The 16,683-nt window shown below is 41.0% G+C and overlaps 1 protein-coding gene across 6 annotated transcripts in view; it reads left to right on the top strand.

The window, feature by feature from the left end:
• DCUN1D4 (defective in cullin neddylation 1 domain containing 4) overlaps positions 1–16,683 on the top strand; it is a 65,192-nt gene that overhangs the window by 12,019 nt on the left and 36,490 nt on the right. For 5 of the 6 annotated variants that reach the window (XM_010962574.3, XM_045522306.2, XM_074348171.1 and 2 more), the window contains exons 2-4: positions 6,820–6,890; positions 7,068–7,107; positions 14,731–14,845. In XM_010962574.3, the coding sequence (XP_010960876.1) occupies positions 6,820–6,890; positions 7,068–7,107; positions 14,731–14,845 (226 nt within the window). The remainder of the gene's footprint in view (positions 1–6,819; positions 6,891–7,067; positions 7,108–14,730; positions 14,846–16,683) is intronic. The other variant, XM_074348161.1, reaches the window with a different exon arrangement.

Genomic DNA, 16,683 nt, shown 5'->3' with positions numbered 1-16,683 from the left:
AACAACAACATTTTTTTCTTTTTCCATATTATTGAGTAGAATTGAGGTTTCAGGAGGATGGGCCAGGTAACCCACGGTTTGGAAGACCCCTGAGCCTTCCAGGTGGAATCCCAGTTAGAGGCCCCACCCTGCGCCGCTCGGTCATGCTCTTGTCCTGTCCCAGGAACGTTTAGGATGAATGCTGATTTTGATAACCTTTCATTTTGTCCAATTTTGTTTCTCTTTTTTGGCAGTGACATGGTAATGGCCCCATGTTCTATCTCCCATCCCCACCCCAAAAGCCATACTAATTTAGTTCATCATTTTCATTGTCATCAAAATGCCTTTGTAAGTACGTATCTGTGCATAGTGCTGTGTTAAAAACTTTTATACCTGAGAGCATTGATTACTGGCCAACTGGAGTTTAGTTAATAATAAAATACTTTCATGAATCTTTAGTGACAAGAGGAAAGAGGTGTACTTGAAAAAAACATTGGTGTTTTGTATCTTTTCTGCATAATCTTTTCTCTTAAAAAAAAGTTGGTAGATGGTTTTAGATTTCAGCAGTTTTACTGTCTTTTTATTTAATATTAAAGCTCTCTCACTGTGTGCATGCTTGTTAACAACCTTGGGTGGGAGATGCTGCTGCAACATCATTCCCTTGATGGGGTTGAAGACACATGGACACTTTTACTCCTATCATAAATACACTAGAATGGACGAAGGGGCTGAGGATTGGGAATTAAAATGTGTGAATTATCCCCAGCGTGGCCACAACAAGTTGTCTGACCTTGTTTAGGCTAGTTTTCCAGATAAAGGAGAATTTCTGAGGAATTGGACAAAAAGACATGAAATGTTGAGCTTCCTTCTCAGCTCCTGAAAGCAGTCTTAGTGGTTTTCCTCCCAGTACAATCACATTTTTAATAGAGGTTAGTTCTGAAGTCCATATGTCAGGCGAAAATCACCAGTATTAAAACTATCACTGGAAACACTTGCAGAAGGTACCCCCTGATTGGAGATCATCTCCAGCGCTGCACTTAGAGCAGCATTTAGAACATGTGGCCGGCTCTTCAGCTGAGTGCCAGTGGAAGCAGCTGGCTTACGTTCAGGGACCGTTTTATGAAAAATATCTCTCTTTAAATATGCAGCTCCTACAGTGCTGTGAGATGCTTGACATGTGATTGGCATGTGGAAACCGGGCCAGCCCAGGACTGTGAGATTCTTGTTGTCCGTCTCTTGCTTATTAAGTAGAGGCCTCCAGGGCACTTACTGGGACAACTGACTCTTCTTCTCTCTTTCTCTCTCCTTGCCAAGCAATTACGTTGAATTTGTGTGAGTTAAGTGTGGATATCCTGCACTCCCACTGTACTCACGGTGTCTCCTCTCCTCTTTCACTTCCACTGTCTACCTCAAGGCCCTGATCATTTGGCACCTCAGGCACTTCCAGTCTTCTTCAAAGGCCACTCTAAATCCAGGCCACACACTTGCTGTAGGGTTATCTTTCTAAAAACTGATGAAAACACTTCTGTGGCATCTAGACTCACAGCAGTGCTTCTTAAACTTCACGCTTGTTCTGCTCTGGCAGAATTATTCTGGATTCTGGGAGCGTAACTTGGTTTGGTAATGTTTTTGTTTTCATGTAAAACAGCTATAGATGAATTACCATTGAGAGAATTGATGCTGCTTGAATGTGCCATGTTTATCTGTTACATTTGCATACCCTTTGGTGGCCCAGTTGGAAATACAAGTCTTTAGGAGATTAAACTCTTACGCAAGATTCAGAGCTGCCTTTTCCTGACCTGGCCTGCCTTTTGAGTCTCCTCTGTTACCATACTCTTCTCACAAATGAAGATCTAATGGTGTTAATGCACTGAGATGCCCTGAGCATTTTGGATTTAAGTCTTGATGCCTTTGTACCTGCATTCGTTTATTCCTTGAGTATTTACTGAGCACCCGATGTGTCCCAGTTATTGCTCTAGGTACTTGGGATACAACAGTGTACAGGACCAAGTTCTGGCCTTCATAAAGCTTACATTCTACACAAGAGGAAGCTGAGAAACAAAGATGACATAAAATCAGGTGATACTAGTGCCAGAAAGAGAAGTAAAGCATGGTGAAGTGATTGATAGATAGTGAAGAAGGGGTCCTGTTTGTTGGATCTGGCAAAGTTCCGTAAGAAGGTAATATTTAAATTGCAACCTGGTAAAGTGCGAGAGCAAGTCATGTTATTATTAGTTGAAAAAGAGCTCAACACAAAGAGAACAACAGCATGTGCAAAGGCCCTGAGGCCTGAGCATCCTTGGAGTGTCCACAGAACAGTAAGAAGCTTACTGTGATTGAGAAGAGTGAGCAAGGGGAAAACGGGTAAGAGATGAAATTGGATAGATGCGTAGAGGTGGAGTGTGCAAGGCCCTGAGTCCATGATAAGGACTTTTCTTTTGCCTCGAATACCTTCGCCTTTCATCTGTAACTTTTGGGTGAGGTTGGAATTAATTTTAATTTGTTCCCCATGGTAGCTAGTTTCTCCTCTGTTTACTGAATAAGTATCTCTCTCCCCACTGATTGGAAATGCCATTTAATCATGTACTAATTACATGTGTGTTTATACATACATACAAACATACAGGCATGCATGCAGACGTATATTTATTAGCTCTCTTCCACTGACTTGTCTTCTTGCACACGTACCGTACTGTTAAAATTACTGGATCTTTATACCAGGCATTGGCAAGTTACAGCCCGTGGGCCAAACTGAGCCCACCACCTGTTTTTCATAAATAAAGTTTTATGGGAACACAGCCACATCCCTTTGTTTATTATGTATTGTTTATGGCTGCTTTTGAGCTTCAATGGCAAAGAAGTTGCAACAGAGATACTATGGCCAACAAAGCCTAGAATATTTAAGATCTGGCCATAAGAATTTACCAACCTCTGCTTTATGTTACATATTGATATTTGATGGGGCAAGTTCTTCCTCATTCTTCTTTTTCAACAATTTTTTGGCAAGTCAAGCATATTTGTTCTTTCAGGTGAACTTGAGAATCAATCTGCCAAGCTTGCCTGACTCCCTTCCTTTTCCTCCACTTCTTTTGGGCTAGGGAACAAGGAGGCCGGGAGAATAGGCATTTGGTTGCATTTAACTTGCAGTTTAGTAAAGGGTGAAGTGATCACTTTATAATACTGAATCTTTCCATTCCAGGGATATAATATCTCGGCATTTATGTCCTTCGGTTAACTTGTACTGTTTCTTCTTTTGGATGTTGCATTATTCCTACATGTATTATTGCCTTTTGTTGTTGTCATAACTGAAATCACCTCCCAGCTGTATTTTACAAGTGACTATTTATGGCATGAAGGAAAGGTTCGGATTTTTATGTATTTAAATTGTTTCTGACTCTCTTACAGAAGTAAACTCCTATTAGGACTGTTAATTTTTAAATTTGCTTCTTTTGGTTCATGGTCATTGTGTGAACTTACCAATAATTGTTTTATTCCTTATATGTCTCTGTCTGTACTGTGGGATTTTGTACCGAGGGTAGCTTGGGGGAAATGGACTTTGACCCTCTTCAGTGGCATTCACTTTTTTCTATTATACTGTTAGGTACAGCAAATGGTAATAAAAAACAAACCCCCCCAAAACCGAGAAGACTTTATGCCCAGTCAGCACTTGTTGATCGTTTTAAGAACACCCAGAAGATCATTTAGGCAAGCTGTTAATCAAGCAGGCTGTGCCTTTTTTGCAGAGCCATTTGTTGCTCTTAGTGCAGAATGTAAGGTTTGCATGTCACACAGGAGAGTCCAGCCCAGTCACTGCTTTACTGTGGAGGGCCGTTTGATCATGGACTGAATTAACCGAGCTTTTATCCTCTGGAGTTGAGATGTGAGCAGGAGATTTTTATAAATCAGTTAGTACTTTCCTAAATACGTTCTCTGTAAAGCATTTGATCTTTACCCTTAACATCTATTCCTTAAGGATGTGGAATCTATTTTAGATTTCAAGGTCTGTTACTTGCCCTGAGCACTGAGCAGATGAACCATAAATTCAATATATGTTAACCTTTGTGGATTTATGTTTTAATGCCATTTTGGTCTCTTTTCTCCCCCCTGAATCTGTCTCCTTCTTCGTGTCTTAACCGTGGTGAAACTAAAGAAAAAATATTCATGTTGCTAGTTCCTTCTCTCTCTTATTTTTTTGGTGAAGTGATAAGGTGGTTATGGTATTAGACCCCGGATATGTAAATAGAGAATTGCTGACATACATTCTGTGGCTTGTGACATGAACCTGGTTACTCTTGTTGCCTGTAAAGTGAAACTTCACGGACAGAACCTGATCTTAAATGCTTTTGTTTATTTTCTCCACTGTTGAGATTATCTCCCACTGTCATTATGAACATCAGTGGGTGATGTGTGACTGCAGAAATGTCATCATAGGCTGTAGAGATGATCAGCCCATGGGCCTCAGTCACAGAGGAAGCTCCAACTTTGATGTGAGGCTTGACTTGGACCTACAGAAAGTAGAGACCATTGTAGATAGCTCTGTGGTGTGGAAAATAGTATAACTGAATAGAGTGATAATTGATATCTTTTATTGGGCACATACTGTGGTCCAGGCATTACATTCACTGTTTGCCCCATGTAGGTATTGTAATCTCATTTTAGGGATGAGGACATTGAGATTTAGGTTAAGTAACTGGTAGACCTGAGTAACAGTTCAAACTGTTAGACATCAGAGTCAGGTTGTAAAACACAGTGATATTGTGGCAGAGATCCTGTATGTGTGTAGAAGAATTTAGCAATTTTAATTCGTTTAGATTCTCCTGTATGAATTTTGACAGTTGAATTAACATTAGGGGGTTCTGGAGACCTCACTGCTACAATGATATTTGGCAAGCCCGTTCTCTTTTCCCTTCTACGTGGCCTCAGTGAAAAGAGATCTAGACCCTTAAGTTTTCTGTTTTTGTTTTTTGGGGGGCCCAGGAGTTTATATTTCAAGATGTGAATGTAGAATATCATTTGTCTTCCAGTTTTTAAATTGGGAGAGTACAAAAGGGGGGTTATGGCTTGGTGGTAGATGCCAGGGGCTGGGGTGGTGTAAGATTAAGCTCCCCAAAGCCTTTGCAGGTCAGGAGGGGGCTGTTGCTTCTAGCTTAAGAGCCCCCTACCCAGCTTCCAGGTTTATGAAATACAAGCATAAGTAAATAAATACACACACGTATGTGCACCCAAACACCCCACATGCTTTTTAATCTTTTTCTGTGCAAGTGCACTAATTAACATGGAAACTCAGGGTTCTGTGCACATTATGTTATCATTTACCTTCAATATGGCTAGACTGTTCAGATGCCAAATAACTGACACTTTTCTGTATTTGAGGCCCTGCCCTGGTTATCTCTCAGCCAAACACTTTGCTGCTTTGGACCTTTCTCGATGGCTGTGCCTGTGGTGTCAGGCCACAGGCTCCCTCTGGGCCGGCCGGATACACGCACGTGTACGTGTACCTGGACGACTGCTGCTCCTGACAGTGGCCTGTGGGTGTCAGGGGCTTTGCTGCCTGCTGGCCCGTCTGCCCTCCAGGCCAGCGCAGACCTGGATTCCTGGCTCGATTTAGAAAAGAAAGTGATGCTTTCTAAATACTGGCAGGCAAGTCAGCTTGCTTTCCAGATTTGGAGCAGCAGCCCCAAGAGTCCAGCCCCAGCAGAGGCAACTTGAAAATTGTAGTGTCTGCTCTTTGCATCTGATGTGTGTCCCGAATAAAATATTCCAGTGAGGGGCAATGCTTTTCTTTTTTATCAGAATGGCATAACTTTGAGAGTTAGAGTATCTTTTCAAGGTTACTTTCAGACTAACCCTTTCTAATCTGTATGATAGTAAAGAAAAGGAACTAATGTAAATCCTGATTTTATGAAAATATCTCTGTTGATGCTTATTCAAATATGAAATTATTCATAGACTTTTAACTCATATTCACATAGCCTAGTATGTATGCAAGCATACTTAACTTTATAAAAAAACATTTGAAATTGGAGATTCAAAAGTCTAACGTTTTAACTTAAAAGTTTAATGTTGTGCAGGATTGTAAGACAGAGCAACTTAATTCGTCTTGTGTGTATGACTTGGTGTGCAGTTCTGAAGTTGTTAGAGATGCTACGTGGAGACAGTCTGATTTGTTTCTCTGTGAGTGTGAGCTCTGCCCTTGTGCTTCTGGTTCTATGGCACGTTTTACTATCGCAGTGCAGATAACTATAAACTCCCTCACAGGGCGCTGGGTGCTTGCAGCTGAGTCCTTTGATCTGTCCATCTTGTTAGATAGCAGGGGGAGGGGCCTAGATTCCCTTTCTGCTTAGCTGTATAAGAGCCAACAAAATGAGTATATTGTAAGAAATGCTGAATGGTTGAGATGCTTTCCTGTTATTTCTTTCCAGGAGCTTGATGTTGTGTTTGGTTCTGGAGAAGAGAAAGGGAAAGAGAAAGTGAACATGTTTCATTTGAGATCTGTCTTCCATTTGTGTGACTTGTTTAATTTGCTGACATTGATACTTTTCTATCAGGCTCAACTTCGTTGCTCATAGGATATTATAACTACTGAAGTATTTTTGTTTTACCTTATAATTCACATGAACATTTGATGAACTTGAACATTTGGTTGGGAACTTAACTTTATTGTCAGACTATTTCTAAGAGGTTGGTAGTTGCATGTTGTATCTTATTTATTAAGTATCAATGGAGATAGTATTCAGTTGTATCAAAACGTGTTTATCTTTACTTCTGAACTCTTTTTTAATAGTCTTTTTGCAGTATGGGAAATAAATGACACTGAATTTTCCCTTTTTTCTTTTAAAGACTTTCAGTTGAACTCTCATCTCTCAACACTGGCAAATATTCATAAGATCTACCACACCCTTAATAAGCTAGTAAGTCAATCTTTTAAAGACAAACTACCAGCTATTTAAAGTAGTTGTTTTAAGTGTATTTGATAAAAATTTAAATTATGGATATTATGATATTGGCTGTTTATGAAAATACTGAATTTTAAAATTTGCTGCATGGCATATGTGATTTCTTGGTAATAATGAACATATTTCTTGCAGAATCTAACAGAAGACGTTGGCCAAGACGATCACCAAACAGGTATCTGTAAATGCTAACACTACTTAATTTTAAATAAACTTCCTAATACAAAGTTATGAAGAAGAAACGCCAGCTGAGAATGCTCTGTGTTATTACAGCACATTCCATTAACAAGTTGTTACTTGGTTGAGGATGTTTTTCAGGGTGTATGAAGGCAGCCATGTTACAGCTCCTTCCCACCAGGAAAGCAGTTCTGGTTTAGGACAGAGAACTTCAGTGCCTTTAAAGGGAAACCTCTAGGGATTCTCTTCAGTGGTTTCAAGATACCGTTTCTCTACCGAAGTATTTTAGTTAATACCAAAAAGTTGCTACTGTAATGCAGTTGAAAAGTATTCCATAGATGTTTGTTGAATTGAGATGTAAAATGAATTGACGGGTAGGGAGGGGTGTTTGTGTGTGTTGTGTAGGTTGTGAGGATTTCTGAATGGGAAAATTGCAAGTTGATTATTGTAAACAGTTCTTTAGCCCCTTGGTTCTCAGGCTCCAGCTGGCATCATGGTTGCCTGGGGAGGGCTTGTTAGAACAGGTTGCTAGGCTCTGCCCCCCCCCCCCCGTTCCTGACTCTGGAGGTCTGGGCTGGGGTCCCAAAGCCTGCATTCCTCACCAGCTCCCGGGCCATGCTGATGCAGCTGGTCTGGGGGCCACAATGTGAGAACCCCTTCTCTAAACCGTTGATGGTCATGAAGTTCAGAAACTTGCACTTGATCTGTAGTTATGAAAATTTCTAGGAAGAATTGTTAAAATGTATTTTAAATTTGTTGAAAAATACCACAGGTATATATGAATACGTGCTTGTTAGAGAGTTGTGAATAGCACAAAAGCAAATGGAATAAAAAGTGCCAGTCCTCCTAAACGGCTCCCAGTCCAGCCTTCCCCCGGTACGCCATTTAATGTTTGTTCCTTCAGACATTTTTGTACCTGCATGTATTTTTATGGTAGTGGGTTTTTTAAATTTAGCATCAATGAGCTCATACTGTACATTCGATGTAACACTGTTCTTTCATTTAATTTTTTATTTAATGGTATGTCTTGGAGGTTGTTGGGATCTAGACCTGTCCCTCCCCTCCAGATGGGTTCAGGCACAAGATGGAGATTAAAGTAACAGTTTTGTTGGAAAACAGCCTGGATGAGCAGCAAAAAATGCAGAGGCTTTTCAGTATTTCACCTGAATTAAATAGCCTTAGATGCTGCCACAAGTAGTTAGGCACCACCCTCTTGCTGGCCCGCCTCAAACTCCCCACTAATGACAGAGGAAGGGTGTCAGCTTCTGCTGGCCAGCTGATCCGAAAGGGAGTTCAGCTGGGGCTGGGCCCTTCTGCTCAGTTCCTCCTCACTGGACTACCAGCTACATCTGACTCTCCACTCCTTCCAGGGGAGGGGGTGAGCGGAGGGGGCAGAGACCATGATGAGTGTGTTCTAGAAGGCCAGGCCGCAGAGGGTCCCTTCACCTGATCTTTCTGTTTCAGTAAATATAGGTCAGCTCAAAGGTGGTCAAAAACAGCTTCCTTAATAACTTTGAAAGTGATTTATTCACATGGTTTTAAAAGAAGTGTGAGAGGTGTAAACAGACAGCGGAGGCTTCTGTCCCGTTGTATGAGCCCTAGCTCCCGTCCCCACTGGCGCTCCACCCTTGACTCTCCAGACACAACTCCTAGGCTCTTGTATTTGCTTCCTGAATGATGATGACACTGATATATTTTCCCCAAGTACAAGTGTACATTTCTGTTGTCCTCTTGTTTCTGTCAGTATATCTTGGAGATCTTTTCATAGCAGCACATTTATAAAGCTTTATTTTTTAATGACTGCTTGATTTTCTATTCCATATTTAAGTGTGTGTAACTTTTAGCTACTACCAATAATGCTGAATATAATTTTCAGGGCCAGTTTTAATAGTCCAGAAAAACGCAGTTCTCTCATATTCTGAAACAGTATATTGGTAGGCATTGGAGATTTTTTTAAACTTCAGAGTTAGTGTAGTTTTGACTTTTTTTAAAACCAAATTTTGTATTTGTAAAGGCTTTGGGTTGTCTTTCCCTTGGCTAAGGTAATAAAACATCAGGGTTCTGAGTCTTATACGTTACGTAGTGAACGTTGAGCTTTGGATTTAAATGAGTGTTGTTACGATAGTAATTTCATATCTAAATATTTAAACTGAATGTGGCAGTTTAATAATTGTAAGCTATAATTAAGGAAGACGAAAGTGGAGAGTGTGTTTGGCCTCGTGCCTCCTTTTCCGCCCTTGGGGACAGTGGACATGTCTGGTGTTTGGTGCACGACATGCTGGCGCTGCGCCTGGTACCTCGGACGTGCCAGTCAGTGTCAGTTAGCATTAGTAATTTCGTAGAGTAGTCCAGTTCATTAATGTTCCCCCATCTGGTTACAGCATCACGTGTGATCACCGTACCTGACAGAGTATACTTTAAAAGTTAAACAACATAAGATCTCTAATGTTTGGAAATGTGAGAAAGTTCATCACTGTAGTGCCTCTTCAAATCTCTTGGCTCAACAGTAGTCTGAGAGTTTCTATAACAACTGTATATGGAAGAGCCAAACCAAGTGCAAAAGAGGCCAGTGTCTTCCTGCTCTGTCTCCTCTAACACTTTACTTTGGTGCTTTCCGTCTTCCTCCCACCAAAAAAAAAAGGAGGGGGAAAAAAGGAGAGAGAGCGTGTAGGTTAATATTGGAGAAGTAGCCCAAAATACTGGGAGTGAACTTAAAAAGCTAAAGAGGACCAAAAAAACATGATGAAGGAGGATGATAGTTGTTGAAAGTCAGTGTTATTTAGAGAGAAAGGAAAGGAAGTATTTTGGTCTTAAACAGTAGGATAAAAATTGCATATTTAGACACTAATAGTTTTACTCAAGCAAGCAAGTAGTTCAGTGATCTGTTCAGGAAATTGAAATAAAATATTAGGTACTGATAAGATGTCTTAAAATTCAGCCTATTTATCAACTTAAATTACTATGTCTTTGTGACATTGGTTCAGTGAAAAAGAAGGTGAAATAGCTGTATGAAAAGTATTGAAGTGGTAAAGTGTACCATATAAAATGTTATTAAGTGAATCAAGGCTATATGATACAACAGACTCATTAAAATGAAAATTAGTGAGATTTTTATATTGGAATATGCATTTATACTAAGTTCAGGAAAGTCAGAAAAATTTTCTAATTGTATAGATCTCTTATTTGGGGATGATTAGAAACTTGGCACACAATTTAATATGTCTTAAAGGAAATGAATCCTGCACAGGACTTTTTTTTTCACTTGAGGCTCACAAGCAAAAAGATTTTTTAAAAAAGAAAGTAGTGGCACACCTACTTAGATATACTGTTTATTAAGAATAACATGCTTAGTTAAATTAACAAAACAGCCAGCTGCATAGGTATTAAAAGGTCTTCAGTCTGATCCAGGTGAACTCAAATTGCTCTTTAAAATTGATTTTTCTGGGACCAAATATTAGAATAGATATGATAAAAATGTTGGCAGTATTTCTAATTGTTTAATGTGGGGAGAATAGTTATATTCATTGACTACCTGGTTTACTTGAAAATACTGTCAGTTACTAAAATACTTTATTTGTTCTCTTTGAACATTGAACCAAAAAGAAATGAACCTGAACGCAAGTCCTAACCTTTGGGTAAAAAATATAAACAATCTGTGTTGTCTTCCTGAGGATCATACAGACACCTCTGCATCAAGAAAGAGTTTCTAATGATGGGGGAGTTGGGAAGGTTGATTTCAGAGTCCCTGTCCAGCTAATGTATGGATGTTGCAGACTGAGCACCAAAGACCTGGCACAGTAACACGGAGGAGCCTGGGTCTTAGTCGGGTTTACTAGCTGGGATGATTTGTGTCTTCCTCTTCCCACTTCTCTGTTATATAGGAAAAGCCTTTCCCTCTTTCATAAGACGTTTCTGATGTAATGTAGTTGGATCCCTGAAGTCTATTTCACCACTGTTTTTTCTTGGGTGATTGGCAAAGATTGAAAACTTGCAGCCCTATTATTTTAAATTAATTTCGCGTTTCTTGAAGTTCATTAGGAAGTCGCTTTTATTTGTTAAGTATTTATTTGAATAGGAGCTTTAGTTGCTCAACTTTATCGGCTAGTTTTCTTATTCGTAGAATTGGGGTGGTAATAACACCTCTTTGGTTTGTGAAGATGACTTTGAAAGTGCTTTGTAGTTATTATTTTAAAATGTCAACCTTAATATTTTGTCTCTATCTGTAATGTCAGCTTGTTTGTGCCTAAGTAGATATTTTTAGTGAGTTAGAATAGCTTATTCTTTGAAGCAGGTAGACATTCCATAACAGTCTTGTTTATATTACTTGCTTACTTAATTTTTTTTAGTTTAAAAATAAAGGGTAGATAAAGTAATGCAAGTTTTGAGTCAGTAAAGTCTAAATTTAATGATATAAATAAGTACAAATTTGTAAAACATTCATTTAGCTTTAAGTGTTTATATTATAAAGACATCACAGAGTTATTTTAAGAAGCAAACATTCTTGAATATTTGTATATAAAAAAAAAAATCCTACCTGCCAGGAAACTTTAAGTCGAGTGCTTGCCTTAACTGATGAATGGGGGGAAAATCTGAAATGGTGATGTGTTACCTATTCATAGAGGTTTCAAATCAATGGAAATGTACTGATTTGAGCAGAATTTGATTGACACAAATTTTGAATAAATGTTTTAGGAACACATTTATTCAAAAACTTTTTTTGGAAGGTTGACCGTAGGACTGTTAGTGATGTGTGTGTCTTATTATTACCGTGGTAAGATGCTGCATTAGCTGCTCCATCTGCATAGGTGAGCCAGGCGGGGCCTACAAACAGGTGTACTTTCGTGCATGAACTTAAAGACCCGAGTTGTTGCTCTTGCTCAGGTAGGCTCCCTAGAGCCATGCTGGGGGTGGGGGAGCAGATTTCGGGCCACCAGGCCTTGAGTTGTGTGCCCTCTGTGTGTTTTTGTTGACTTGGTTCATGTTGTCAAATTATTTGAAGTAAACTTGTTTTCCTCAGCATTAAAAAATTGATTTTGAGGTAGCCTGAAACTTTTCACTGTCATACTGGGCCCTAGGGTTCTCCCTGTGGAGCTGTGCTCTGTCGTCCTTTGGACCTTCACAGGGGTGTGACTTTGACTCATCCTTCCTGGGAGAGGGGTGAGAGGTCAGTGAGCCAGTGGTACCTGAGCTGTAATGGTCACTGGGATGAGAAGACACCGTTTCATTGTGAAAGATGCCCCTAGCAGTCACTTGCTTATTATGGCAGGTTAGAGTGGAGGGATCTGAACAAATGCCACGGGAATAAATGAAAATAAAATGCCAAATGTGGGATAATTTGGGGCTAAAATACGAGTAAGTTTTACACAGACATCAGGAAAAGTGATTCGGGAAACTTTAACAGAAAGCGTTCATCAGTAAGGAAAAAAAACCTGAAAAAGTTAACTTAGGATGTTTGCATGTTTACCGGAGGCATACTCTCTCTTGTGGGGTAGGAGTCAGTGAGAGCCAGGCGTAGTACCGGTGTTTCTGCGGAGAGACAGATAGTAGAGGAGCTGGTGGATTGATCTTTATTGGTGAATGTTGGTGAAGACATTGTTTTAAATACTGTCCGTCTTCCCACGGGCCGAGGGGAAAAGTGCATTTCCTCTGCGTTCTGCAAACACTGGTGGACGGGAGGGGTTCCTGCCTCCGGTAAGGCGAGGCGTACTTTCTCATTCCGCAGGCCCCACCCCAAGGCATTAGGGACAGGAAGGAATCTTGTCTTGTCTGTGGGTGGCTGTCCAGACCTTTCTGTGTGCCTCAGTGTACGCGGGGTTGTCGCCCACGGGGGAGAGGAGCGGGGTGCACAGGGGTGGCAGCCGTGTCCTGTGTGGCTGACCATCCGGGCCCGCCCCCCCGCCCCTGGTGCTCTCTCCTCCTTGACTTCCCTTGGTTACACTGGCTCAGGTTTTCTCCCCACCTCGGGCTTCCCCTTCCTTCCCAGCCCCAATGTCCACACTCCACTCCCCGGGGCTGTGGCCTCGGGTCCCTGCTTCTCAGTCTCTGCTGTCAGGGCCACGTGGAGGTGGCCGGGGGTTTGGGCCTTGCTGCCAGGCTGCTCAGGTTCCTTCCTTAACTTCACCTCCTGCTTTCCAGCTGCTCCTCCATCCCTCTGCTTGAGTTTGCTCATGTGTAAAATCGGGGACGTAGGCAACACCTCCACCATAGGGTGGGTGTGAGGATCCAGTGAGCACTGAGGTTCAGCCCGAGCTCACACCCCCAGCGTGGCGTCAGAGCCCAGCACCTACCTACGTGCACCTGAGCGCTCATCAAGCGGATGTCTCTTCTTCACAAAACTCCTGAGAGGTAGATATCCCAGATGATGTAGAGGTAGATTCTTCAAATGATGAACTGGAGACCCAGAATAAGTCAGTGCCTGATGGAGGCCTGTAGTAAGGTGAAGAGCTGGAACTCGTTCACTGGGGGCAGATCACCCACCCCAGCACCCAGTGCTCTCTCATCCCGTGGCTCACTGAGGGCCCAGCGTCTTGCACCAGGGACCAGTGGAAGTAGGAGAGACATGCGGTCCAGAATTCACCACTTAACACTTCTGAGACCTTGGAGAGCCTCAGCCTTAGTTTTCCCGTCTGTCAGTAGAGATAATTATCTCTGCCCTGCCTGTCATTCAGGGTGGTTGTGGGAAGCAACTGACATACTATCTCTGATAGCACTTGTGCCAAGATGGGATGTTTTAATTATCTTATAATTGTTTTGTAATTTATAACAATTTAGGACAGTGAGACTGTCTGGGTTTGAACTCCAGTTTTTCCACTTTACTGACCTTTCTCTGCCTCCGTTTTCTTATCTGCACAGCCAGTAGTGATTATTCTTCTTTCATAAGCTTGTTATGAGGTTAAGTGAGTTCATACATGTAAGTGTGTTAAGAACAGGGCATGGCTCATGGTAAGGTCTCAGTAAGTGTTCCATGTTGTTATTGTCTGTTGTTATTACATTTTAATATCTTCTACCAGATGAAAGTTATGCTTCTGAAAACCCTGACCAGAAGTGGCAGAATTTCCTTCAAGTGGCAGAAACAAAACTAAAAATGATTATGGTCGTTTTGCTCAAGATCGTGTCAGATTTTTGCCCTAAAAATCGAAATCCTGTTTTTTAAAAGTCAGATATGCCTTGAAGCTTAAGAATGTTGGGACTGATGTGTTTGTATGTATTTTAGGTCCAAGGTCACCAGTCAAGCTGGCCTTGCTTAATGAGTTACGGAAACACGATAGCAGCACAATTCCTTTTGAAGGAGCATCGACATGTAAAAGAAGCTGGAAGTGTAGATGATTTATATTAGCATTTTTGGAGAGTAAACTGAAGTCATGATAACTGTCATTTCTGGTGTGGGTTTTTTTTGGGGGGGAATAATAGATTATTTGTGTCATTGCTAGGTTTATTTCTTGACCGTAACATTTTCTCTAAGAGGAACTAAAAGCCACTTTTTCACCTTATAGCATTTGTAGATAACATCTAAACTCTTTGCAGTACAAGCCACGGCCGCTTTTCCTTTAGCAGTGATGTCCCGTGGAAGGGTTTCGACGTGGCACTCCTGACTTTTGTGCTCTTCGACCCTGTTTTGTAGGAAGTCTGCGGTCTTGCAGTTCTTCGGACTGCTTTAGTAAAGTGATGCCGCCGAGGAAAAAGAGAAGACCTGCCTCTGGAGATGACTTATCTGCCAAGAAAAGCAGACACGATAGGTACGTGGCAGAGACCCTGCATCTGGAATGGTGGCGTGCATGCCTGAGAGGCACCCTTCTGGCCAGGCCCAAGTGCCAGCTAGAATATTGCTGTGGTCCTGCCAGGCAGACTTTCAAAGTGTAATTCTTTCGTGGTACTTATTTAATGTGTGGGTTTATGAAACAAAAACAAATTAGGTCATCTGAGTTCTGATAAATTCAAGTTTTATCGTAGTCCATTGATCCACTAAAACTGGTGTAGAGTTTCTTTCCTTTTAAGGGCCTGCGGTCTGTGCCTGCTGAGGACCTCAGGATTGCATGTATCTGTTCTTGACAAGGGTCGCACGGGAGTCCCGTAGCTGCTTTGGCAAGGACCGGGTCCGAGCGGCTGGGGAGAGCTGCCTGTACTGAATGCTCTAAGCCTGCCTGGATTATTAGTCGAGCTGAGGTTTATTCTCAGAAGAGCGAGAATTTGCTTGAAACCGTGAAAAACAAAACTGTTGAGATCACTTCTTTCAGACAACTGTTAGTTTTGGTAACTCCCTGGGCCTGTTAAACTTTCTTATTTTAGGCATCTTTACTGATTCCCCCTGATTTTAATAGCCATTTTTTGGTTCTCTCTTTTCTTTTCTTTCTTTTCCTTCAAACAATGACCAGACAGCATCGTTTTCATCTTTCCAGCTTTTTCCCATCTTCCTCCTCTCAGCTCAGTAGGTCACTTCACTTCACTAGGAGGCCTGAATTACCACACTGATAAATCGAGGGGGTTGGATGAGATTTTTCTGCTTCTTTCCTGTTGTGATACTTCATATGCTACAGCTCTCGCAGGGATAGAGAGGGGGACTCTGAAATGTGAAAGTCATGTCACTGTTCATATTTCCATTGAGCGGGAAATAGTACCTGAAAGAAGATAGCAGTGATTAAAAGATAATCACCAACAATGTTTAGACTAGTGATTCAGCTTTATGAAGCCAAGTTCCTTGACACTTTGGTTTGTAGATGTGATTATCAGGGAATTGTTAAATTCTAACAGTCACATAGCATGACTGTATAGAGCACTTACTGTTTTTTCACCACAGCCTAGCATCATTTAGCATGATAAAAGCCAGTCTGAAACCTGGTAGCTGAACTGCAGAAGGGCATGAGGTACTCCTACTGAGAGCATTTTAGTGGTCATCCAAGGGATGGGGAGCTTAGCATTATCTGAGTTTTATTCTCGGTCTTTTTAAAAAAACAACTTTATTTACATACCACAGTGTGCACAACCTTAAGTGTACAATTCAGTGATTTTTTACTAAGTTGTTAGAGTTGTGCAGCCGTCACTGCAAATCAGCCCAGTGTGAAACCCTGATGACCATATACATTTACTCCCTGTTCTTACTCCCAGCCCCAGGCAACTATGAATTTACTTTCTGTCTGTGGATTTCTCTTTTCTGGGCATTTCACATAAATGGTCTTTTTGTGCCTCTTTTATTTCACTTAGCATCCTTTTATTGAGGTTCATCCATGTATGTAAAAGTATGTGTTAGTGTTTTGTTTCTTTTATTTGCTGAATATTATTTCCTTATCCTTTTTTATGTAGAGAATTTTTAAGTAATTCAAACATTACAGTGTCATATATAGGTCTCCAGGTTATTGACCAGTAGTAGACTTTGAGCTGAGATTGGAATGTCCAAGCCCAGGATTTGAACATATCTGTATGAGCCCTGGCCAGTATCCACCTTTGTTTCCAGGTGGTATGGCTACTTTTTTATAAAAGAAATACAAAACTGATGGTTTGCAGTTTCAGTATCTTAATACCCTATAACCATTTTTTTAAAGCTCCAAATCTCTAATCAGCTATATATAGATATTCTGGT

Source organism: Camelus bactrianus, chromosome 2 (assembly GCF_048773025.1).
Source record: "Camelus bactrianus isolate YW-2024 breed Bactrian camel chromosome 2, ASM4877302v1, whole genome shotgun sequence".
NCBI classification, from domain to species: domain Eukaryota; kingdom Metazoa; phylum Chordata; class Mammalia; order Artiodactyla; family Camelidae; genus Camelus; species Camelus bactrianus.
Note: the sequence above shows the minus strand (reverse complement) of the source record. Positions and strands in the feature narration are given on the sequence as shown.